This window comes from Aethalodelphis obliquidens, unplaced genomic scaffold, assembly GCF_003676395.1.
Source record: "Aethalodelphis obliquidens isolate GAN/ISIS:26980383/991018 unplaced genomic scaffold, ASM367639v1 scaffold99, whole genome shotgun sequence".
NCBI classification, from domain to species: domain Eukaryota; kingdom Metazoa; phylum Chordata; class Mammalia; order Artiodactyla; family Delphinidae; genus Aethalodelphis; species Aethalodelphis obliquidens.
The window spans coordinates 2,993,944-3,017,994 of NW_020838043.1; the positions used below are offsets into that span (position 1 = coordinate 2,993,944).

The window sequence follows — 24,051 nt, forward strand, 5'->3', positions numbered from 1 at the left end:
ATATGTATGTTCCTATTCCCATTTTCTTAATTGTTTTGGGTTCATTATTGTAGGTCTTTTCCTTCTCTTGTGTTTCTTGCCTAGAGAAGTTCATTTAGCAGTTGTAGTAAAGCTTGTTTGGTGGTGCTGAACTCTCTCAGCTTTTGCTTGTCTGTAAAGGTTTTAATTTCTCCATCAAATCTGAATGAGATCCTTGCTGGGTAGAGTAATCTTGGTTGCAGGTTTTTCTCCTTCATCACTTTAAATATGTCCTGCCAGTCCCTTCTGGCTTGCAGAGTTTCTGCTGAGAGATCAGCTGTTAACCTTATGGGGATTCCCTTGTGTGTTATTAGTTGTTTTTCCCTTGCTGCTTTTAATATGTTTTCTTTGTATTTAATTTTTGACAGTTTGATTAATATGTGTCTTGGTGTATTTCTCCTTGGATTTATCCTGTATGGGACTCTCTGTGCTTCCTGGACTTGATTAACTATTTCCTTTCCCATATTAGGGAAGTTTTCAACTATAATCTCTTCACATATCTTCTCAGTCCCTTTCTTTTTCTCTTCTTCTTCTGGAACCCCTATAATTTGAATGTTGGTGCGTTTAATGTTGTCCCAGAGGTCTCTGAGACTGTCCTCAGTTCTTTTCATTCTTTTTTCTTTATTCTGCTCTACAGTAGTTATTTCCACTATTTTATCTTCCAGGTCACTTTTCCGTTCTTCTGCCTCAGTTATTCTGCTATTGATCCCATCTAGAGTATTTTTAATTTCATTTATTGTGTTGTTCATCATTGTTTGTTTCATCTTTAGCTCTTCTAGGTCCTTGTTAAATGTTTCTTGCATTTTGTCTATTCTGTTTCCAAGATTTTGGATCATCTTTACTATCATTATTCTGAATTCTTTTTCAGGTAGACTGCCTATTTCCTCTTCATTTGTTAGGTCTGGTGGGTTTTTATCTTGCTCCTTCCATCTGCTGTGTGTTTTTCTGTCTTCTCATTTTGCTTATCTTACTGTGTTTGGGGTCTCCTTTTTGCAGGCTGCAGGTTCGTAGTTCCCGTTGTTTTTTGTGTCTGTCCCCAGTGGCTAAGGTTGGTTCAGTGGGTTGTGTAGGCTTCCTGGTGGAGGGGATTAGTGCCTGTGTTCTGGTGGATGAGGCCTGATCTTGTCTTTCTGATAAGGAGGTCCACCTCTGGTGGTGTGTTTTGGGGTGTCTGTGGACTTATTATGATGTTAGGCAACCTGTCTGCTAATGGGTGGGGTTGTGTTCCTGTCTTGTTAGTTGTTTGGCATAGGATGTCCAGCACTGTAGCTTGCTGGTCGTTGAGTGAAGCTGGGTGCTGGTGTTGAGATGGAGATCTCTGGGAGATTTTTGCCGTTTGATATTATGTGGAGCTGGGAGGTTTCTTGTGGACCAGTGTTCTGAAGTTGGCTCTCCCACCTCAGAGGCACAGCACTGACTCCTGGCTGCAGCACCAAGTGCCTTTCATCCACACGGCTCAGAATAAAAGGGAGAAAAAGTAGAAAGAAAGAATTAGTAGAAGTAGAAAGAAAGAAAGAAAGAGAGGGAGGGAGGGAGGAAGGAGGGAAGGAAGGAAGAAAGAAAGAAAGAAGATAAAGTAAAATAAAATAAAGATAAAATATAATAAAGTTATTAAAATAAAAAATAATTATTAAGAGAAAAAAAACGGATGGATAGAACCCTAGGACAAATGGTGGAAGCAAAGCTATACAGACAAAATCTCACACAGAAGCATATACATACACACTCACAAAAAGAGGAAAAGGGGAAAAAATCATAAATCTTGCTCTCAAAGTCCACCTCCTTAATTTGGGATGATTCGTTGTCTATTCATATATTCCACAGATGCAGGTACATCAAGTTGATTGTGGAGCTTTAATCCGCTGCTTCTGAGGCAGCTGGGAGAGATTTCCCTTTCTATTCTTGGTTCTCACAGCTCCCAGGTGCTCAGCTTTGGATTTGGCCCCCCTCTGCGTGTAGTTCGCAGGAGGGCGTCCGTTCTTCACTCAGAAGGGACGGGGTTAATGGAGCAGCTGATTCGGGGGCTCTGGCTCACTCAGGCCTGGGGGAGGGAGGGGCACGGAGTGCGGGGTGAGCCTGCAGAGGCCGGCGGGACGGTGCACCAGCCTGAGGCGTGCCGTTCGTTCTCCCGGGGGAGTTGTCCCGGGATCCTGGGACCCTGGCAGTGACGGGCTGCACAGGCTCCCTAGAAGGGGGGGTGGATAGTGACACTGAGGCTCGCACACAGGCTTCTTGGTGGCAGCAGCAGCAGCCTTAGCGTCTCATGCCCGTCTCTGGGGTCCACGCTTTTAGCCGCGGCTCGCGCCCGTTCCTGGAGCTCCTTTAAGCAGCGTTCTTCATCCCCTCTCCTCCCGCACCAGGAAACAAAGAGGGAAGGAAAAGTCTCTTGCCTCTTCGGCAGCTCCAGACTTTTCCCCGTACTCCCTCCCGGCCAGCCGTGGCACACTAACCCCCTGCAGGCTGTGTTCACGTCGCCAACCCCAGGCCTCTCCCTGCGCTCCGACCGAAGCCCGAGCCTCAACTCCCTGCCCCGCCCGCCCCGGCGGGGGAGCAGACAAGCCTCTCGGGCTGGTGAGTGCCGGTCGGCACCGATCCTCTGTGCGGGAATCTCTCCGCTTTGCCCCCCGCACCCCTGTTGCTGTGCTCTCCTCCGCAGCTCCGAAGCTTTCCCTCTCCGCCACCCACAGTCTCCGCCCGCGAAGGGGCTTCCTAGTGTGTGGAAACCTTTCCTCCTTCACAGCTCCTTCCCACTGGTGCAGGTCCCGTCCCTATCGTTTTGTCTCTGTTTATTCTTTTTTCTTTTGCCCTACCCAGGTACATGGGGGTTTCTTGCCTTTTGGGTGATCTGAGGTCTTCTGCCAGCGTTCAGTAGGTGTTCTGTAGGAGTTGTTCCACGTGTAGATGTATTTCTGGTGTATCTGTGGGGAGGAAGGTGATCTCCGCGTCTTACTCTTCCGCCATCTTCCCGGAAGTTCTCCATAGGCATTCTTAAAAAAAAAAAAAAAATGGGCCCCATCTTTCCTGCTCCCATCAAAGGTTTCAGGTTCTTTGTAGTTACAGTCTTAATACTCTGCCTTCTGATACTTACCTAGTCATGGCAGGAGCATCTACTCAAAGCAGGTACCTGATTCAGCAGCACCTGCCTCCTATAGCATTGAGAATTTGTGTTCTCAGACAGTGGCAACTCTTTAGCAACTCCTAGTAATAATGGGTTTGTTTCTCTTCTGGATGCCTGAATAAATGCTAGATTTACAGTCCATTTTCTAAAAGTTACCCATTGTGTTATACAGGAGTATGTATTTTGTTACACTTCTCACATTCATGAATTAAACCAACCCCTCACAAACTAGCATGGGTTACATGAAGGAAGATGTGTGTATGTTCATACAGCTAAGCTACATGCTACATGCTTTGTGTTCTTAATCCCATGCATTTAAAACGTGTATTTTTGTGGGACTTCCCTGGTGGTCCAGTGGTTAAGACTCTGTGCTTCCAATGTAGGGGGAGTGGGTTTGATCCCTGGTCGGAGAACTAAGATCCCATGTGCTGCACAGTGTGGCCAAAAACGAACAAACAAAAACATGTATTTTTTGAATGGTAAAATGAACTTTTAAAAATAAAATTTAAAGTATATTAACCATACTAATACTTTTTTCATGCAGAATTATCATACTATGCAGAGAAAAGACGTCATTACTCACAAACCATTTGGAATTGAGGGAAACCATCAAAATACAAGAGGCTTTAGAAGAACTTTTAAGGTAGAGTGTTATTCTCCATCCAATTCTAGCTTTGGGTTTTTGCTTTGAACATAATGTTCTAAGTGTTAGTAAATTAAAAGCTCTTTTTGTTATATTTCAAATAGTAGCTTTAAATTAATATTTCTGGATTATAGTTAACTGTAATCAGGTTAATGATGACCCCTTTCCTCAGGATTTGATTTTCAAATATATTTTTTACCAGTGGAATCCTTTTTCAAATATTACATGGAAACTCAAATACATAAAACAGATCCAGATGGAGTGGCTCTGGGTGGAGAGGTGGGCAAGGTCCCAGACCTTCCCTTTAAGCCTGCCTCTTTACCTCTTAAGATGTAAGTGCATAGCTATAGAGCCTTCTCCAGGATTCAGTGATTGAAAAACCCTGCCCATAGACACACAACCCTCAGAGGCCTTCTGGATCATCAGAGAAAGACTCTGGTCCAACATGCTTTGTTAAAGCATATTTCATCATGTTCTAATTATTTGTACAGCTATGTCTGATGTCAGTGATACTTTTAATCAGTGAACATGTTTGTTTTTCCAGAACACTTCATCCCCCAAACATATGGAATAAGAATTATAGTGCAAAGTATTATGTTTCTCTCTCCTTGCTCTCATAAATTGAGGTGCTTTTTAAATCCATTTTGACTGAATTTCGTGCTTATGATAGGTCCTTTTTTCATATTTTTCCACTCTACAGTGTCTCTTTCCCCTGCCCCCAAAAAGAAAAGAAAAGAACCTGTTTGGGGTTTTTTTTTTGTACTATTTATTTATCGTTAAACCTTTTTATTTATTACTATTATTTATTATTATTTTTTTGGCTGCCTTGGGTCTTTGTTGCTGCGCGCAGGCTTTCTCTAGTTGCGGCAAGCGGGGCCTATCCTTCACTGCGGTGCACAGGGTGTGCAGGCTTCTCACTGCAGTGGCTTCTCTTGAGAAGCACGGGCCCTAGGCGCACAGGCTCAGTAGTTGTGGCTTCAGTAGTTGTGGCTCACGGCCTCTAGAGTGCAGGCTCAGTAGTTGTGGCGCACGGGCTTAGTTGCTCCGCGGCATGTGGGATCCTCCTGGATCAGGGCTCAAACGCGTGTCCCCTGCATTGGCAGGCGGATTCTTAACCATTGTGCCACCAGGGAAGCCCAAGAACCTGAGGGTTTTTTTGGTGAAAGTAGCAGGCAGTCTGGCTAGAGTGGTTAGCTCATTAGTAGGAAGTTAGTATGAGCAGAAAGGTAGTATAAATGATCTCCAAACCATAGACTAGGAATGTACTTGAGTGATCTTCTGTTAATACCTTGGCTTCCTGAGTCAAAATTCTTGATGTCAAAAGATTTTTTTCAGGGAATTCCCTGGCCATCTAGTGGTTAGGACTCCACCCTTTCACTGTGACGGCCCCAGGTTCAATCCCTGGTCAGGGAACTAAGATCCCACAAGCTGCGCGGTGGGGCCAAAAAAAAAAAAAAGATTTTTTTTTTCAGTGGGAGTAACACAATTTGTAGCCATTGCATAGATAATATTTTTAGCCAGTGGTTCATGTACCTAAAAGCATGTGTGACATTAGGTTTTCAAAAATAGCTAGGGCCATAGGCTGTATAAACATGTTTTGGGACTTCCCTGGTGGTCCAGTGGGTAAGACTTTGCGCTCCCAATGCACAGGGCCCGGGTTCGATCCCTGGTCTGGGAACTAGATCCCACATGCATGCCGCAACTAAGAAGTCTACATGCCGCAACTAAAACATGCCACAACAAAGATCCCACGTGTTGCAACTAAGACCCGGTGCACCCAAATAAATAAATATTTTTTTAAAAAAAAACATGTTTTGTACCATCTTTTAATCTCTTAAGTAATGAGGCATAAAGTCAACTAAAACTGTAACGTCTATATAATTTAGAGATGGTGTAGGTGGGCATTCAGATTTAAGTGTTTCCTACATGTTGCACTTCTCATTGGTCAGATATAGTCAGTTGTAGTAATTTTTCTAAGACTGTTATAAGATCTATTTCCTGTTACCCATTCTCCTTAAGGGAAAGGTCTTTAACATTAACTTACTTAAAAAATGTTTTTCAAAATATGTGCATTAATCTTTCCTTTTGACCAATCATTTAAAGCTGTGTAATGTTATATGGTTGTTTAGAAATTCACAATTCTTTATAGTAAAGTAGGGGGAAGAAATAATCATTCCTAAGAAAGGGAGCTCTTTCATTAAAATTTACTTTTTACATAAATTGGATTAATTCAAAGCAAGGTAGTAATCACCTTATTAGATATGTAAAAATGGGCAATGTAAATCTCAAGATTAGCCCTGATGTATCAAGTTGGTGCAGATAGTTTTAACAAAATTACAGTGTCTCATTATAATTCTGTTTTACCTGAAATTGTTTGTAGCCTTAAGAAAATAATTGGAAAATAGGCCTGGCATAAATACTTTTTAATAAACTTTTTTGTATCATTATGCATAACATACCCATTTGTTAAATCATTGTGGAAAGAAGAATCTACTTAATTTTTATAATTACTCCTTTGTAAGATACCATTTGTACATGTCCCACATGGGACACACATATTCATTGTTCTCTATGTCTGTTGTAATATTGGGCAGTATGCAGGTCAGGAAATGTCTTGTTAAGTATAGTTCTTTTCTTGAAAATATGTGCTGTAGTGGGATTTTTATGGTAAAGAAAGATTGACTCAAAAGTACTGAGAAGAGGAACTTCCCTGGTGGTCCAGTGGCTAAGACTCCGTGCTCCCAGTGCAGGGGGCCAGGTTCGATCCTTGGTCAGGGAACTAGATCCTACATGCCACAGCTAAGACCTGGCACAGCCAAATAAATAATTTTTTTTTTAAGAAAAGGTACTAACAAGAGTAAAGTTAAGTGAGTTTTTGATTCTTTTTTTCAATTTTTAAAATTTATTTGGCTGTGTCGGGTCTTAGTTGCAGCATGCGGGATCTTTCATTGCAGCACACAGGCTCTTCATTGTGGTGCACGGGCTTCTCTCTAGTTGTGGAGCGTGGGCTGTAGAGTTCAGGCTCAGTAGTTGTGGCACGTGGGCTTGGTTGCCCCACGGCATGTGGGATCCTAGTTCCCCAACCAGGGATCAAACCCTCGTCCCCTGCATTGGAAGGTGGATTCTTAACCACTGGACCACCAGGGAAGTGCCAAGACAGTTTTTGATTCTTAAATAAATGTTGATACTTAATATCTTCCCCCACCCAGTTGGGATTTGATATACTTCACTATGAATCAGAAGGATAATTCTGAGGTTTTTAAAGTTGTCTTTTTCTTAGTATGATAAATTTCAAGAATTTCAAAATTTAACTTAATAGTTTTAAAAATTCATTTATATAAAATAGTTTTTAAATTATTATTATACAAAATAAACTAGGAAGCTAGTTTGAGGAAAACATGCTTTATTACCATCATTAACCTTTTCCCTTTAAATATCTGTAGTACCTAGAATTAAGGGAAGCTCTACATTCCAGACCTTTTCCCCTTTCTTTTTTTTTTTTTTTTTTTTTTTTTTTGCGGTACACGGGCCTCTCACTGTTGTGGCCTCTCCCGTTGCGGAGCGCAGGCTCAGCGGCCATGGCTCATGGGCCCAGCCGCTCCATGGCATGTGGGATCTTCCCGGACCGGGGCACTAACCCGTGTCCCCTGCATTGACAGGCGGACTCTCAACCACTTCGCCACCAGGGAAGCCCTCCCCTTTCTTATACTAATAAAATAGACTTGGAAGCTATAGTTTTAACATTTAATTTTTTTTTCCTTTACAGACCAACTTTAGAGGTGGCACATTTCAGCCCCAGTATAAATCAGGCCTACTACAGAAGAGCTTGTGCATTCAGGCTAAATATCAGCGTTTACGGTTTGCTGGTCCAAGCGGATTTATCACTAATAAATTCAGAGAAAGATTACTGAGGAAAAAAAAGGTTAGTTGGATTATGATCATTTAAAAATGTTGACCGACTTTTGAACTCCTAAAGTATCTATGTTTAATAGATAAATTCAGTTTGTAATGTAATTTTGACTTAAGAAACAACCTAGATATCAGTGTTCTTATTGCATGATAATTGAAGAATGCCTTAGCTATTATACCTCAAATACTTTGAATATGCTAGCTGTTTGAACTTTTTACTTTAGAATTTCTGTTGTATGGTTAATCTTTGAAATGGAAAATCAGGTAAAGTCTTTTAGCTGATATATTTTAGCCTGATACAATGTGAATTTTCTAGGTACCAAAAAATATTGAACTGAGTACATAAAAAGGGTACATAATTACAAAATACACTAACTTATCTTTTTTTCCCATTCATTTATGTTTTTTAATTGTGATAAAATATATATACCATAAAATTTGCCATTTTAACCATCTCTGTACAATTCAGTGGCATTAATTACATTCATAGTGCTGTGCAACCGTCACTACTATATGCTAACTCTAACTATTAATAAAAAGTTTCATTACTTGATAATTTGGATTGCGTACTCTTTGAGTTGTGGATTGATTTTATTTAAATTCACCATGTTGGTATTTGAAAATGCAGCATAAATATCATATAAAAGTAACGTCTGCAAATTATATTTTAAATGAGAACAATAGCATTACATCTGTTGAGGCATGTTTGTCAATGTTTGACTCATTTTTGTTAATAATTTGGGGCTAATATTTTCTTCTGAGTAGATGATGTATATCTAGTGTTGCTATCAAATAATCTAATTGTGGTTTTATACATTTTCTAACCTTCAGTGTTCCCATAAGTATTCATGCTTGTGAAGACTTTACACTGAGCTTACTTGGTGATTTTAGTAAAACTTATTTTTCAAAAGATGGACCAGTAGAATGGAGTTGACAACTGATTTTTTTTTTGAAGTTTTAGCGTTGAATAGAATATCTTCTGTAACTTCTCTCACCCCTCAATTTTAACTGAGTGCCTTAAAAGAGGTTTTTAATTTCACTGTGTATATCACTCTTGGTGTTAGGAAAGCTATCTCTTGTTTAAAAACATGAATGTAACTGGAGTCATTTTCCCCTCTCATACACCTCCCTATGTTGGACCAAGGTGCTGCTTCTCTTCCTGTCTCATGTGGCAAGTTTCTTTGCAGCAGGTCTTCTAGGCATTCATCCCCAGTCACAGGTGACAGCCTGGCTGTTCTCAAGGAAGCTGGTCATTGATCCCCACTCGAGGAGGAAGGGTGAGGCAAGCCTTTTCCTCAATTGCAAGGTTGGGTTTCAGGTACCTATTGTGTGTTTTTCTTCTGTTAGCTCTGTGCTGAACTCTGATTGTTAGTTTCATTTAGCTCCATTTTTACCTCTGTTTTTTAGATGATTGGGGGCTCCTGAGTGCTTGCCTCAGCCTGCAGTTTCTATATTCTCATTGAACTTGCTCCATTTCCTCATCCTTTTCTTCTCCTCAGCTTGCCCCATTCCTGCTGGCTGCCCAGTTCTTCCAGACCACATTGCCCGCCAGCCACACTTAACAACCAGTAGAAACCAGACATCAAGCCTTCATCTTAGGACATAACAAATGTGTCCTAGAAAGAGCCACAACCTGCTATGGGTCTCCAGGCTTTAGGGCCTAGGCTTCTTTTTTTTTTTTTTTTTTTTTTTGCGGTACGTGGGCCTCTCACTGCTGTGGCCTCTCCCCTTGCGGAGCACAGGCTCCGGACGCGCAGGCTCAGTGGCCATGGCTCACAGGCCCAGCCGCTTCGCGGCATGTGGGATCCTCCCGGACCGGGGCACGAACCCGTGTCCCCTGCATCGGCAAGTGGACTCTCAACCACTGCGCCACCAGGGAAGCCCCTAGGGCCTAAGCTTTTTGTATCATCTAGAATGTAGCAGTTGCAGTTAGGGTCCTGGGCAGATCACAGTCTCACCTTCCTCTTGCCTTTTGCTGCCAACTGAGAGCTTTAGAAGTCATCGCCACACACTAGATTTTTAAGGAACCAGTGTCTACTACTCTTTCTTGGGCCTACCATTCTGGATGCTGCTTCATAGATGTTCGTGTTGTAGCTACTTTGACATGAGCTTTTCCACCCTGGCTACTGTCAGTACCTGCAAGCAAGGCATAGCCAGGCTTTGTATAGATTTGTGTTTGAACTAGGCCCACCTCTATGAGCATGGCATGAATTCAGGCACCCTACTGTTAGCACCCTTCTGAACAGTTGGGCTCCACACTCTCCTAACCTTTAGGGAAAGGAATGAGACATCACATCTGCTCTGTTTCTGCCAAGGTCTGAACTAAGGTACTTTTTTTTTTCTTATTAGTTATCTATTTTATACATATTAGTGTATCCATGTCAATCCCAGTCTCCCAATTCATCCCACCACCCCTCCACCAGCACTTTCCCCCCTTGGTGTCCATACGTTTGATGTCTACATCTGTGTCTCTATTTCTGCCCTGCAAATCGTGAACTAAGGTGCTTACGGCTTACTTGGCCTTAGAGCTGTCCTAGTAGTATTGTGCTACCCTGGAATCCCATTCCATATGTACAGACTGACAGTTTAGACCTATTACTCCATTTTACCTTGGCTTTCATGCCCTAAAGAAAAGAGGTGAAGGCCTGGAATCTTTGGTTTCTTCCAGGGTTGCTTTATCCCAAGCTTTAGCATTGTTGGGGGGAACTTTGAAGGTCCTGCCCTGGAGAGAAGTCTTAGTCCAGGCAGCATCTGTACCCTGCTTTGGCTTTTTGTCCTACTAAGGAGTTCATTGTTTTCATTATTAGACCACCGACTAGATTAAGGATGCATGGTTAATTAATTAATCTAGGTGTCCTGGAACTTCTTGAACCTGAAATTAGATATGAACCTTTGTATTTCCACATGCCTCAAAGTCCACCAGGAAAGTTTAGACTGGTCTTGTCTGGATTCCTCACTCCCCCACCACATTGAAATGTCTGGGCTGATCAGTCATGGCTTGAATTTCTTATAATGTTCCTCTGTAGTACAGTCTGTTTACTGTGCCATCAGACATGTGCTTCTTGTGTCCAGTGCCAAACAGCTTCCGGGAAGAGTTGGGGAGATCCTAGATGTGCTCCTGATATGTCCTATTGTCCACTTACCAGAATAATCGTGGCCTCCCTAAAACTGAATTAGCTCCCCAGCTGCCTACAAGGTAGTAAGATTCCCAAGCAGTATTAGTAAAGTACAGAACTAAAATGCTTCCTCCTCATTCATCATGCACTTGTCATATTAACCCCATTCTGGCACCCAAATTCCATTTTATTATGTTTCCTTTCTCTTGGATTCTGTGCTTGGGGTGGAAGATGAGGAGATGGGAGAAATGTCTATTACCCCCTGGAAAGAAGCTTGTCTTTTATCCACTGTCATTCACAAGCACCCCCATGAAATATTCTCTGCTCATCATAGAACGTTTTCAGAAACTCTTGAGGGTCTGACTATGGACCAGACTAGGATGGAGAACCTATTCAGAATTCATGAAGTCCCCGCTGGGAACATTGCCTCTGAAAAACTTTTAGCAATTGTGTGTTTGGTCAGGAAAACATGGAGTTCCTCAGCATCCTAGACTCTCCAGTAGTCCCCAGGTACCTGTCAGCTCGGTGCCTACCAGAGCTCTGCCCCTGGATAGAAAGGGGGGAAGGAGAGAGCAGAAGGACACTGTGAGAAGGAAGTTAGAGACCAGGATTCATGGCTTTTGGGGTTGGAAAAAACCATGAAAGTCATGGGGTACAAAGATAGAACAGGAACCAAGATCAGATGAATCAGCAAGAACCTGTTATACTGCTGCTGTGTCCCTCGAGCTGAAGGATGCTGGGGCACAAAAGAAGTGATTATTGTGATGGTTGCACAACTCTGTGAATACACTAAAAACCATTGAGTTGTACACTTTAAATGGGAGAACTGTATGGTATGTGAGTTATATCTCAGTAAAGCTGTTAAAAATAAAGTCTCACTTGCTCTCTTCCCCAGACCACTGATATCTCCTCAGGGTCTGTAGCTCTCACAGCTAGCCAGCCAAGCTAGAAACTTGTGGTACTAACCCTCCCAGTTTTCCTTCTGACTGCGATTGTCCCAGGTGTTCTTATCTGTATCACTCATCCATTGCTCCATCCAATTCATTCATCTTAATAGCCGCATATCATTCCACTCTATGGATGTCTTATTTATTTCAGTGCTTTTCAAACCTCTTTTGCTTACATACCCTAAAATTATGAAAAATTATCTACCTCCTTGTACATTTTTAGGTTGGTATCTAATACTTTTTAATCATAAGTTTAACTTGTTATAAAGGATAGAATTTCTGGCATATTATAAATAGAGTCTTAAATAAAACTGTTACATCATTGTTTTAAATCTCTTCAGTGAACCTGCACACCACAGGAATTTGGTAACATCCATTTTTTTTTTTTTTTTTTAAACATCTTTATTGGAGTATAATTGCTTTACAATGGTATGTTAGTTTCAGCTTCACAACAAAATGAATCAGTTATATATATACATATGTTCCCATATCTCTTCCCGCTTGCGTCTCCCTCCCTCCCACCCTCCCTATCCCACCCCTCCAGGCGGTCACAAAGCACCGAGCTGATCTCCCTGTGCTATGCGGCTGCTTCCCACTAGCTATCTACCTTACGTTTGGTAGTGTATATATGTCCATGCCTCTTTATCGCTTTGTCACCGGGTAACATCCATTTTTTAAAGTACGCAGATGAGCTCTTTTAACAAGTGGGAAACTTTACATCATTCCTTTTTTTGGCCTTGAATTTGGATTCCATTCTGTTTGCCCCATAGACTTTTATCTTTGAAAGTCTTTTATTGCTCACCAAATCAAATTTGACACAGAATATTAATAGATTTCTGTGACTCTTAGGTGTTCAATATTTCTCTGGACTGAATGACCATTACAGTTGATCAAAATAACGTAAATGTATTACAGATTTTGTTAAGTATTGATCAGATAAAAGTTTTATTGGAAATGCATTTCTCTTTTCAATTAGTTTGGGTATTCATAGGTAAATATTACTTATTAGTAGTAGAATAATAGTGTTCAATTATCAATTCCATTTTTTCTTTTTATAAATGTAAGTCCTGAGAAACCTTGTTTATATGATTGTATAGATGGGAATGAAAGAACTTTTATTGTAGCAATGCCACTCCGTTCTTTGGACTCACTCTGAATTATAGGCCAAAAAGTCACTTAGTGATCTATCCTCAAAAAGTATTTTGAATGTTCTTTTACTGACAGCTTGATTTTGTCCTCCTACAATTAAACGAAAGCAAAGAAATGGAAAGCATCCGACTTGCAGAAGTATGCTATTTATTACTAGCTGCTAAGGTTGGTTCAGTTTCTTGGCACCGTCACCAGTATTTCCAATTTCCCCCTCTTTTGGGGGGGTCCCCAGGTAATGCAAAGTACTAAGATTCAGGATGAGAAGGTGTATCTTCCTAGTATAAAAGTGGGAGGTAGGGAATCAGCCTTAACCGATTGTACAGGCAGGTTATTTTGGAAAGCAAACATTGAGAATTTGAAGATCTGGAAATTGAGTCCCTCCAAACTGTCTGTACCCACATACTCACTGGAAAGTCTTCATATACTCCTAAGGGTATGTGTAAACCAGTTTGATGATTACTGACTTACTTAACCAAGCGTCTGTTGATGACTTCAGGATAGTTTACAGGTTTTCATTATTTCCTTTAAACCACTGTGCACATTGACATTTTGGTACCTTGCCATAGCTCCCTTTTTACTCATTTTTGTTCTTACCAGAAGTACATGAAAGTTCCTGTTTACCTGCACCCTAGCCAGCACTCCACATTATTAATCTTTATTTTCTGTTGTCAGTTTAATAGCAGGAGATAGTTCTCATTTGCCTTTCTTCAGTTATTAATGATGCAAACATATTTTTTATATGTTATGTGTCATTTGTATTTCTTCCCTCAATTTCCTTAGTTCTATGTTTTACCAATGTTTCTGTTGAGGGTTGGTACTTTTTCTTACTGATTTTTAAGAGCTCTTGATTTACTGAGGGTATTAACCTATCATATATTTTGCTCCTATTTATTTCATGTTAGTTGGCTGTTTATGGTGGCTTTTACATTACAGAACTTGTCAGTTTTCATGAACCTGTCAAGTTAATCCTGTATGGCTTTTTAGATTTCATATCATGTTTGTGCTTATTAAAATTCCTTAGTGTGTTTCCTTTAAGTGGTTTTATGGTTACTTTTTTCAACATATAAATACTTGTTCCTTTTAGAATTTGTTTTAACGATACAATATAAGGGCAGGATCTGATTTTTTTCCCAGGAGATAGTCAATTTTTCTAACACTGCTTACTTATTGAGTAATTTGTCCTTTCCCCACTGATTGAAAATGCCACCTTTACTGTATGCTACATTCGTAGGTATTCCTGGTCTGCTTGGGGAATCTTAGCAGCCTCTAACTTGCTCCCTTGCCTCCTGTGATTTGCTTATTCTGTCCCTTCACTAGTAACACAGTTATTGTCCCAAAACACAGTCGGAGTCATATCACTCTTGTGCAGACACCTTCCAAGGAATCTGTTGCCTATCAAAAAAGAGACCAGACTTGTTAGCCAGGTCCAGCCCTAAGCTGCCTTTCTAACCACATTTTTCCATGCACCCTCTGTTTTTTGGAGCATAATATATGTTTTCATGTATTTTTAAAAAATTTATTTCTTTTATTTTTGGCTGCATTGGGTCTCCGTTGCTGCCCGCAGGTTTTCTCTAGTTGTGGTGAGCGGGGGCTACTCTTCATTGCGGTGCACAGGCTTCTCATTGCGGTGGCTTCTCTTGTTGCGGAGCACGGGCTCTAGGTGCACAGGCTTCAGTAGTTGTGGCACACGGTCTCAGTAGCTGTGGCTCGCAGGTTCTAGAGCGCAGGCTCAGTAGTTGCGGCGCACGGGCTTAGTTGCTCCGCGGCATGTGGGACCTTCCCAGACCAGGGCTTGAACCCGTGTCCCCTGCATTGGCAGGCGGATTCTTAACCACTGCGCCACCACGGAAGCCCGTTTTCATGTATTTCTATCTTTGTTCCTGACGTTCTCTTGGCTAGAAATAGCCTCCTGATCCCCATCCTTTTCTTATTAAACCCTGCTGTCCTTTTATGATCCACTGTAAAGCCTTACCAAAGCCCCCTCTTTAGCTCTTGTTTCATTTGGTCTCTAACTGTTGCTGTTTACCTTCCTATTTCCCCAAATAGTTGATCAACTCCTTCACAGAGGGTACCTCATTAGCGTCACGTCTCCCCCATTACCTTTCATATGGTCTGTCTTTAAAAATGCTTGTTGAATGGAATCTAATCTAATCATACACACATAGACACATACACACACACACCCATCCATAGCTCTAAAAAGTTAGTGAACAGCAGCAATTGTGTCAGGGGTCCCCAAGACCACCCCGGGTTCAGTGATTCGCTAGGAGGTTTCAGAGGACTCAGCATGTGGTGGCGCTCATAGATGAGATGTTCCAGCGGAAGGCCGCACAGCACGATCAGCACGGGGAATTGGTGCACGGGCGAGTCCAGAGGACACCAGGTGCAGCTTTCCAAGAGTCCCCTCCCAGTGGAGTCACACAGAATGTGCCTGAGTCCCCCAGCAACGAGCTGTGACAACACGCGTGAAATGTTGCCAACCAGGGAGGCTCGTTAGAGACTCAGCGCCCAGCGCTGGTCACATAGGCACCCCCTGCCAGGCACATACCACATTCCAGACTCAGAGCAAGAAAGCAGATGTTCAGCATGGACCATGTTGTTTGCACAATTTATGCACTCATCAGTGGTGGAAACCGTCCTGAAATCTAAGTTCTTAGATGCCAGCCAAGGGCCAACCTTATAATCAGACTTTTCAAACAATAGCGGTCAGGTATGCTATATTAACTCTTTTCTGCACAGCCATATTTTTGAAGAGCTTATTTTCACAGATGGTAAGTGCCTACAGAGAGGTGGAAAGGATCAGTGTGTTAGAAATGGTCAGGGAATGTACGCTAAGTACTGTGATTTCTACTCTCTTCACCAAAGAGGTAGGTTGTAAGCTGAGTCATGGAGAGTAGGACTTAGAATGGGCTACAGCCAAAGATCCATTTTTGGGAGTAGAATGTGGAGTTGGGTAGAGACAGGGGTATGCAAATTATAGAGGACCTCAAAATCTGGGTAGAATATAGAGGATGTGATGTGGTGACAGTAGGACATCTTCCTAGACTGAGAAGGAGAAAGTGGTGTTTGAGGCTGATGGCTGGGTGAGCAGGTTCTGGGAGGAGGCGAGGTGCAGGAAGATCAACAAGGAAACAGTTGACTCAAGTGTCAAGTTATGAAAACCTAGAGGAGGGTGATGCTCGTATGTCTAGTTCAGCATTCTGCTTATAATAGGTTTTCAAATAATTGGAAGAATGCAGGGATCAATCCAAGAGATAGTGTAGAAGAAGCCATGTCAAGGGTGAATGTGATTCAGAATAATTCCACATTTTTATAAACAAGATATTTCAGTTGAAAAAGTTTTTCAGAATTATTATAGTTAGCGTTTCCTTTTACATTTGTTAGTAGGCAACAGATATTTTATTTGAAGATCAATGTAAATGATGTTTATATTATATAATGAGTAAAGAAATAGGATACAATGTATTCTGGCTCTGTTTAAAGGAATGATGTTGACAAAAATATATATGCATGTATTTTGAACATTTCATTAACCAAAATAGAAGAATTTTCTTCAGTACTGTTTTTGTTTGGAATTAAACGTTTCCATACTAATATAAGTGCCAAAAAATAAATCAACTTTTAAATTTCTTTCAGTTTTAATAATGTAAGATCCTAGTAAAAGGTAAGGATATATGTATTAATAAGTTTTTTAATGTCCCAGAAAAACATGTCATTCTACCATTTTTGCTCTTTTATTAGTTGCATGGTCCTATGTCCAGTTTGTGGTTGGTAATTTAACATTTTGCATAGCATCACAGTATAGAATTCACATTTGTTATCCTTTAATCATAGTCTTATTGTTATTGTGAATTCCTTTTCCTGTGTTTATTGAAGCCATACATCTTCGTACATTGTAGGTAACCATCCAAAAGCAGGAAAGCTTTCCCCCCTCTAATAGCTTTCTCTGCTGTTACCAGTCATGCTAGAAGAGTCCATATAGTTTTAGAATTAGATACCATATAATGACAAAGATAAAGTACCCATTTGAGGTTGTGCGTGTGTCACATCAGGCTCTGTTCTTGAGGGACTACGGTTTAAGAGTCTTGAGTTTTTGTCAGTGATGTCCCCAGTGAAACTCGCCCAAATAGCAGAATGCTGTTTTCATTAGCTTACTAATACCAGCCTATCAAGTGCCATATATATTTTTTGTCCTACTGACTTATCATTTGATATCCGCGTTGATGTGTTTTGTTGTTACTTTGTGTCTTTGGGAATCCAGATAGCTTTGTGGGGATCTTGAGTGCAAGCGGTAATACATTAATTAAAATATTTTGAAAATTGCAATGTAAACAAAACTCTAGCTCAGATGTTTTAACCAATGCTTCTTTTGAAGTCTGTATTTCTTTTGTTTTCTCTCAATAGGAATATACAAACATTGCCCCAGCAATCTAATCTGGAATTGTTACAAGTGGAAATGACACTACAGGATGATATTTGGGAGCATCTTTTTGTCAAGAGTTAGAATTGGCACTAAAGCACTAATACTGTAACTATCTTGATAAAATAACTTTATTTTTCTGTAGTGGAATGCTGCAACTTTTTTACCCTTAACAATTGCTTTTAAATTACAGTATTCAATTTAAAAGTTGTATTAACTACAGCTTCTTTTGCAAAAAGTCTCAAAAGGGCATTATTTGTTGATGCATTTTTCTCTGAGCATGGTTTCATAGAGAACTGAGTTATATCCAGACGTTTCTATGTTGAAAGTTTTGCTTATGTAATAAAAACAAAAACAAAAGTACCTGAATTGTATAGTGTCTGTACATGAAAGAACTTTAAACAGTGGCCTTACGTAGCAATTTTTATACCAGATTTTTCTTTTTCTGATGACATTTTGGCTTACAACTTGAAGTTTTCTTAAGCTTCTGAAGATCAAGGTCTATATAATTCATACATTTCATATTATGACATAAGAAGACATAACAAAAGGTGCTTCAAATTTTCCATCAGGTAGTTATGAGTGTACTGAATTTTGAGTAATTGGTTCGTTCAGTTTTTTTCCACAACTATTTGCTCTTTTCCAACTTCAAAATGCTATTGTGGAAAATACATAAAGATTTTATAATCTGTATTCCATCTTACTTTCCCTCAGGGTAAGCTCATGCATATCATATTTTTAAAGGCTTTTAAAAAAAACTGACAGACAAAATCTCATATTCAGAAATTGTACTTTACTACTACAGCATTACACATTTTGCAAGCACATATTATAAAGTGTTTATTTTCAGTTCAGTTGTATTGAGTACCTACTATGTGTAAGATAACATTGGTAGGATTTTAAATGATATTTTAGGTCTCAATACCTTATTTCTTTATGTTTTCTGTGTTCTGCTTAATAGTACATATACATTCCCAATTAAACTTTTGTGAAATGTTTAATTGTAATTAAATAAAATACTGTTGCTCCTTCTGCTTGAAGCAGTTACTTGCCAGTTTGTGAGAACATTATTTTAATTTCATGTGAGAATTATAGCCCTTGGTAGGAACTGTTGATATTTAAACCACTGTTTTGCACTTACAAAGACAGAACTTTCTGCATCAAAATCTGGTAAGAACTTAACTTTTTCATGACTGGATTATGAAAAATCTTATTGCAAACGTTTAATTTTTTAAACATGCCTTTAAAAGATAGAGTAGCCATTTCCTTAGTGGGTCAGCAGTAAGGGGGCAAGAGTGCTTGATGCATTAAAATTGGGTAATAAATTTAGATGGATGGCCTGTCTTATGCTGTGTACTGTCTCTATAGGTCAGGTTTTTTTTTTTACATTCCACTTATGGCAAGAAAAACATGCATGCACACAGCAGTATGACAACTTTGTATTGTGTTAAGTACCCAAAACATCTGCCTTAAATTTTAAAATAATTTATTTCATTTATTCCCATACTCTGAGGAACAGTTATAAACCTCGAATAGTTCATCATTAGGTTAATGCATATTTATTGCACAGATTCTGTGCTAAAATTATAGCAATGAACAAGAGAGCAAGACACATAGAGCCCGCCTTTATGGTACGTACAGCCTGATAGGGAAAATGGACATTAAACATAGAAGTGTAACTTGGGGACTTCCCTGGTGGTCCAGTGGTTAAGACTCTGCACTCCCAATGCAGGGGACGCAGGTTTGATCCCTGGTAAGGGAACTAAGATCCCACATGGTGCTGGGCGCGGCACAGTGCGGCACGGCCAAAAAAAGAAAAAAAAAATGTAACTGACTAAACAAAGTTGGTTCTCTAGCTCTATTTTTACTTATTGTAGCACTTAAGGGTAAAATGGTTGATTCAATATTAATCATTCCACAACCGGTTTCCTATTTAGGCATATTTGAATATACTTTTGGTACTGTCTCAAAATGCAAAAAGCATGTTATTTGCAAAATACCTATTTGTAGCATGGATGTATTTAGAAAATATTGAGTGCATAAAATCTAATGGCTAAAAAGAAGGGCTTGCTTTATAATTTAAAGTATAAAATAAGGAGAGGGACCATGTCTGTCTTGTTCACCATAGCATTCCCAGCTGCCAGCATCCTACTTGACAAATGGTAGGAACTCATTAAATATTAGTTGCATGAATGAGTAACAAATAGACTATGTCTATTAGGAATTAAATATCTAATTTTTGTGTGGAGGTTGAACAAAAGGTTATCCATAGCACTTTTTATTGACTGGAAATAATTTGAATTCTTGAATGTGTAAGACTTCAGAAGAAAAGTTATTTTGATAAGTCACATATCATTGCCTTCTCACCTTCCTCCTCTGTGTGGTAGGCCCTCCTCTGGCCCTGGAAGACAAAGGTAATAAGACACAGTTCCTGCTCTGAGACACCTAATCGACTGTTGGGGAAGACATTCACAGAAACAAAGAACTGCAACCTATAGTGTGAAGTGCTATACCGAACATAATATACTAAAGGTTGAGAGAGAAATTGGCATTCCTGGTTGAGCATCCCTTGGTCACATTTCTTTCTTATTGGTTTCACAGACCTCAAGAGGCACTATTCCACTGGTGGTTTTGCTGGTTTTAAAATTTGATGGGTTGGGGGAAATTGGGTAAAGCATACATGGGATCTCCGGATTATTTCTTATAGCTACATGTAAATCTACGATTATGTCAATGTAAATTTCAGTTTTTAAAAAATCAGCCATAATCTTATCACAGATAAAACTACTATAAATATTTTGGAGGATACATTTTTTTCTGTTGGAAAAAACTATTATATTTACATTATAATAATTTATGTAGATGCATCATGTGGACCATCTTTTACCCAATAAATCCTACATTTTTCAGTAGTTTTTAGAAAAAGGATGGGGATACTTTCAGGTGGAAGGAAGCAGGAAAAGTAAAGCTGGATCAGAAACTCTCCTTTTCCATTATCTGGCAAACTCAGTAACCGGCAGCCACAGATTCACCAGCAGCAACCGAACAAGGAAGCACGGAGAAGATGCCAATGCAGCAAGGTGAGGTGTGACTCGCAGCCCCCCTCCACCCCTTAAGTAGCACTGAGCGAAGAAACTGGAGTGATGTGGAGCCCTGGTATGTACAAAGGGACTGGTGCGGTGACCAGGTCATACAGAGGAGAGTCAAGGAAAATCCTTGGGAAGGTGAGGGCTTTGCTTCTGTCTCAGGACTTCAGGGAAAGGGGAAAGATTCACCAGGACAAGGCGTTCTCTGGGTTGCAGAGCAGCCTGGGGAAGCCAAAGCTCACAGGATAAGATACACCTTTTGGTCCAGTGAGCACCAGTTCTGGACACTTAATGGGAACCCAGACGAGAGAGGATACCAGGTTCCCCAACGAAGTCCCACCAAAAGGAATGGTTATTAGCTCTGAATCTGTTAAAATATACAACTAAGGTTTTAAAACTGAGGAATCAGAGATGTAGAATAGAATGTAAATGTTATAAATCGTGACAAAAATGGAAGTACGTTAATCAGTCGGGACATGGTGGAGGTGGGGTGAGGTGGGGTAGGGGAAAATGGGATGAATTCTAAGAACTAACCACCTCATCTTTCATGGGCAGGTGTCATGTCAAGTTATGGTGTCTAAGATTGTATTATATAAAATAGAAAAAAACGTAGTGTCCAACCTTAAGTTTTTCAGTCTTTTTCTTGACCTTAATGCAGTGGTTCTCAAAGTATGGTTCCCCAACCATCAGCATCACCCGTGAACTTGTTAGAAATGCAGATTCTTGGCCCCACCCCGACCTACTGAATCAGAAGCTCGGGGGGTGGGGCCCAGCACAGTCTGGTTTTTTTAAAAACGGATATTATGTATGTATGTATGTATGGATGGATGGATGGATGGATGGATGGCTGTGTTTGGTCTTTTGTTGCTGTGCGTGGCTTTTTCCTGGTTGCAGTGAGTGGGGGCCACTCTTCATTGTGGTGCTCAGGCCTGTCATTGCGGTGGCTTCTCTTGTTGTGGAGCACAGGCTCCAGGCACGTGGGCTTCAGTAGTTGTGGCATGTGGGCTCAGTAGTTGTAGCTCACGGGCTCTAGAGCGCAGACTCAGCAGTTGTAGCGCACGGGCTTAGCTGTTCCGCGGCATGTGGGATCTTCCCGGACCAGGGCTCGAACCCATGTCCCCTGCATTGGCAGGCGGATTCTTAACCACTGCGCCACCAGGGAAGTCCCCAGAAGTCTGTTTTAACAAGCCCTCCAGGGAATTCAGATGCTCGCTCAAGAGTTTGAGAATCACTGGCTTACTTAGGTCTTTTAGGAACCAGTAGACCTTATGATGAAAAAATATTAATCTGAAGTTGAGCAGCACCTTCAGTTTCATTTCTAATTTTTTTCTGTAGCATTCAAATAAATTTAACTAAAACTTTTAAAGATAAAAAGTATATCAGTTTTCACCATCAGTAGTGTCTGTACATGAATAGAGAGGTCCGGACATATGCCCACCCACTGTTAACACAGATGGTTTTTTAAGTGGTGGGATTATGAGTGACTCTTTGTGCTTTTCTGTATTCTGGTTGAATATAATGAACATTGTATCATTTTTATAAAATAAAGCCATTTTTTAAAAAAAGTGGTAAGAATATCCTATCCATTGTGTATCTGTTACTAAAAATTCATGTAAACAAGCTTTACCTCCAAGGGCTACCTACTTCTCCTTAGTCCAGAGGGATTTTACTGCCTGTGTCCCTCCCACATCATCAATGTGGATAAGCTTATTTATGTGTTGTGTTAACTTTTTAATAAAAATTATTGATTTCTAATAATTTATAATTACATATAATTTAAATTCACTTAGAATAGTATGTAAAAGTAAGAAAAATTCATTCATAATAACACTGCTCATATATATTTAGTGTCAACTAACTTTTGCTATTTTTTATTAGTCTTTTTTTCTGAGCTTTATCTTTTTGGTAGCTGAGATAATATTTTATTTATGTATATTCAACCTTTGCAGATAGTCACATACATGTTTAAAATGTGTTTGCAGTTTGTATGACATTCAAGTTTACGTATTTTAGAGGGCATGGGATAGAATCCTATTCTCAGGAAGCTAAAAATGTCTTCTATCTATCTATTTATTTATTTATTTTTGGCGGCACTGGGTCTTCGTTGCTGCGTGTGGGCTTTCTCTAGTTGTGGCGAGCAGGGGCTACTCTTCATTGTAGTGTGCAGGCTTCTCATTGCAGTGGCTTCTCTTGCTGCAGAGCATGGGCTCCAGGCACATGGGCTTCAGTAGTTGTGGCACACGGGCTCAGTAGTTGTGGCTCGTGGGCTTAGTTGCTCCACGGGATGTGGGATCTTCCCGGACCAGGGCTCGAACCCATGTTCCCTGCATTGGCAGGCGGATTCTTAACCACTGTGCCACCAGGGCAGTCCCCTAAAAATGTCTTCTAAAACCCTGACTTATTAACGTTAAGAAAGCTTGTTTTTGCTGTACGTATCATTTAAGCTATTAAAAACTAGATTAAACTTTACAGGTAATTTTGTAAAGTAAATTCTTACCTCAAATTTTAATCCCTTGTAATGACATTTAAAATAATATTTAGTTAAGAAGAAATTGACTCCAATGTTGTGAAGTTCTTGCTGATGACAATATTCTGCAAGGGATTGAAGGGAACACAGTGCGACTAATTTAATGGTCTCTTAACAACTATGGTGAAAAAATGTTGCCTTAGAAGTTCCTCAAAAAGCTAAACATGGAATTACCATATGATGCAGCAATTCCACTCTTAGGTATGTATATACCCACAAGAATTAAAAGCAGGGACTTATAAACTTGTAGTTGCAGCATTATTCACAAAAGCCAAAAGGTGGAAACAACCCAAGTGTCCATCAACAGATAAATAGATAAACAAAATGTGGTCTCTCCATACAATGGAATCTTATTCAGCCATGAAAAGTAATAAAGTGCTGATATATGCTACATCGTGCATGAGCCTTGGAAACATTATGCTAAGTGAATAAGCCAGTCACAAAAGGACAAATATTATATGATTCTACTTATATGAAATATCTAGAATAGATTAGAAATAATTTTCTTTCTATTTTAAAAACATTTCTCCATTGCTTTGGCTCCTACTCCCGTATATGTGAACTGTTTTTTAACCTCAGAGAGATTTAGAACTTTCTCTTTTTCTCTGATCTTCTGAAAGTTATCAACGATGGGTCTTTTGAATGGGTCCTTTGTTTAGCTGAGCTCCTGTTGGGCCCCTTCTGCCTGGAGACGTAGATCCTTCCATTCTATGATAATTTTCCCCTTCCACCGTCTCTATTTTCTGAAGCTCTGTCCAAACCTCCCAACCCTCAGGGCAGCACCTGGCTATCTGGGCTCTTTTTTCAATTGTTTACTCTTTTCATCACCTTTGCTTTGTTTTCATTCATTTTTGTCTGTCTTCCAGAGCCCCCAGCTGTTTTGGTGTTTGTTGAATTCAATTCTTCTCTCTTCCCTTCCTGGCCTTCTCCCTTGGACCTCTCTTCTCTGTCTCCTCTGAGGCCTCTCACCCTCTGTCTGCCCCCTTGTGCTGGTGATCCTGAGGGCCCATTCCCTGGCTCTCTTCTCTCCCTCCACATTTTTCTTGGATGATTTAATTTATATGCATGTCTTTTGATATCATGTGTTCATTAATTTTTTTTAAAAAAGTTATGTTTTC

At 40.2% G+C, this 24,051-nt stretch overlaps 1 protein-coding gene across 22 annotated transcripts in view; it reads left to right on the plus strand.

Annotated features, from left to right (window-relative positions):
* The window catches only part of BCLAF3 (BCLAF1 and THRAP3 family member 3), a 79,807-nt gene extending 59,562 nt beyond the window's left edge, over positions 1-20,245 (plus strand). For 18 of the 22 annotated variants that reach the window (XM_027096140.1, XM_027096147.1, XM_027096131.1 and 15 more), the window contains 3 exons: positions 3,681-3,779; positions 7,546-7,700; positions 17,303-18,360. In XM_027096140.1, the coding sequence (XP_026951941.1) occupies positions 3,681-3,779; positions 7,546-7,700; positions 17,303-17,360 (312 nt within the window). In that variant the 3' untranslated portion in view covers positions 17,361-18,360. Of the gene's footprint in view, positions 1-3,680; positions 3,780-7,545; positions 7,702-17,302; positions 18,361-19,707 lie in introns of those variants that run through there. The other 4 variants (XR_003430671.1, XR_003430672.1, XR_003430670.1 and 1 more) reach the window with 3 other exon arrangements.
* Positions 20,246-24,051: the final 3,806 nt, after the last annotated feature.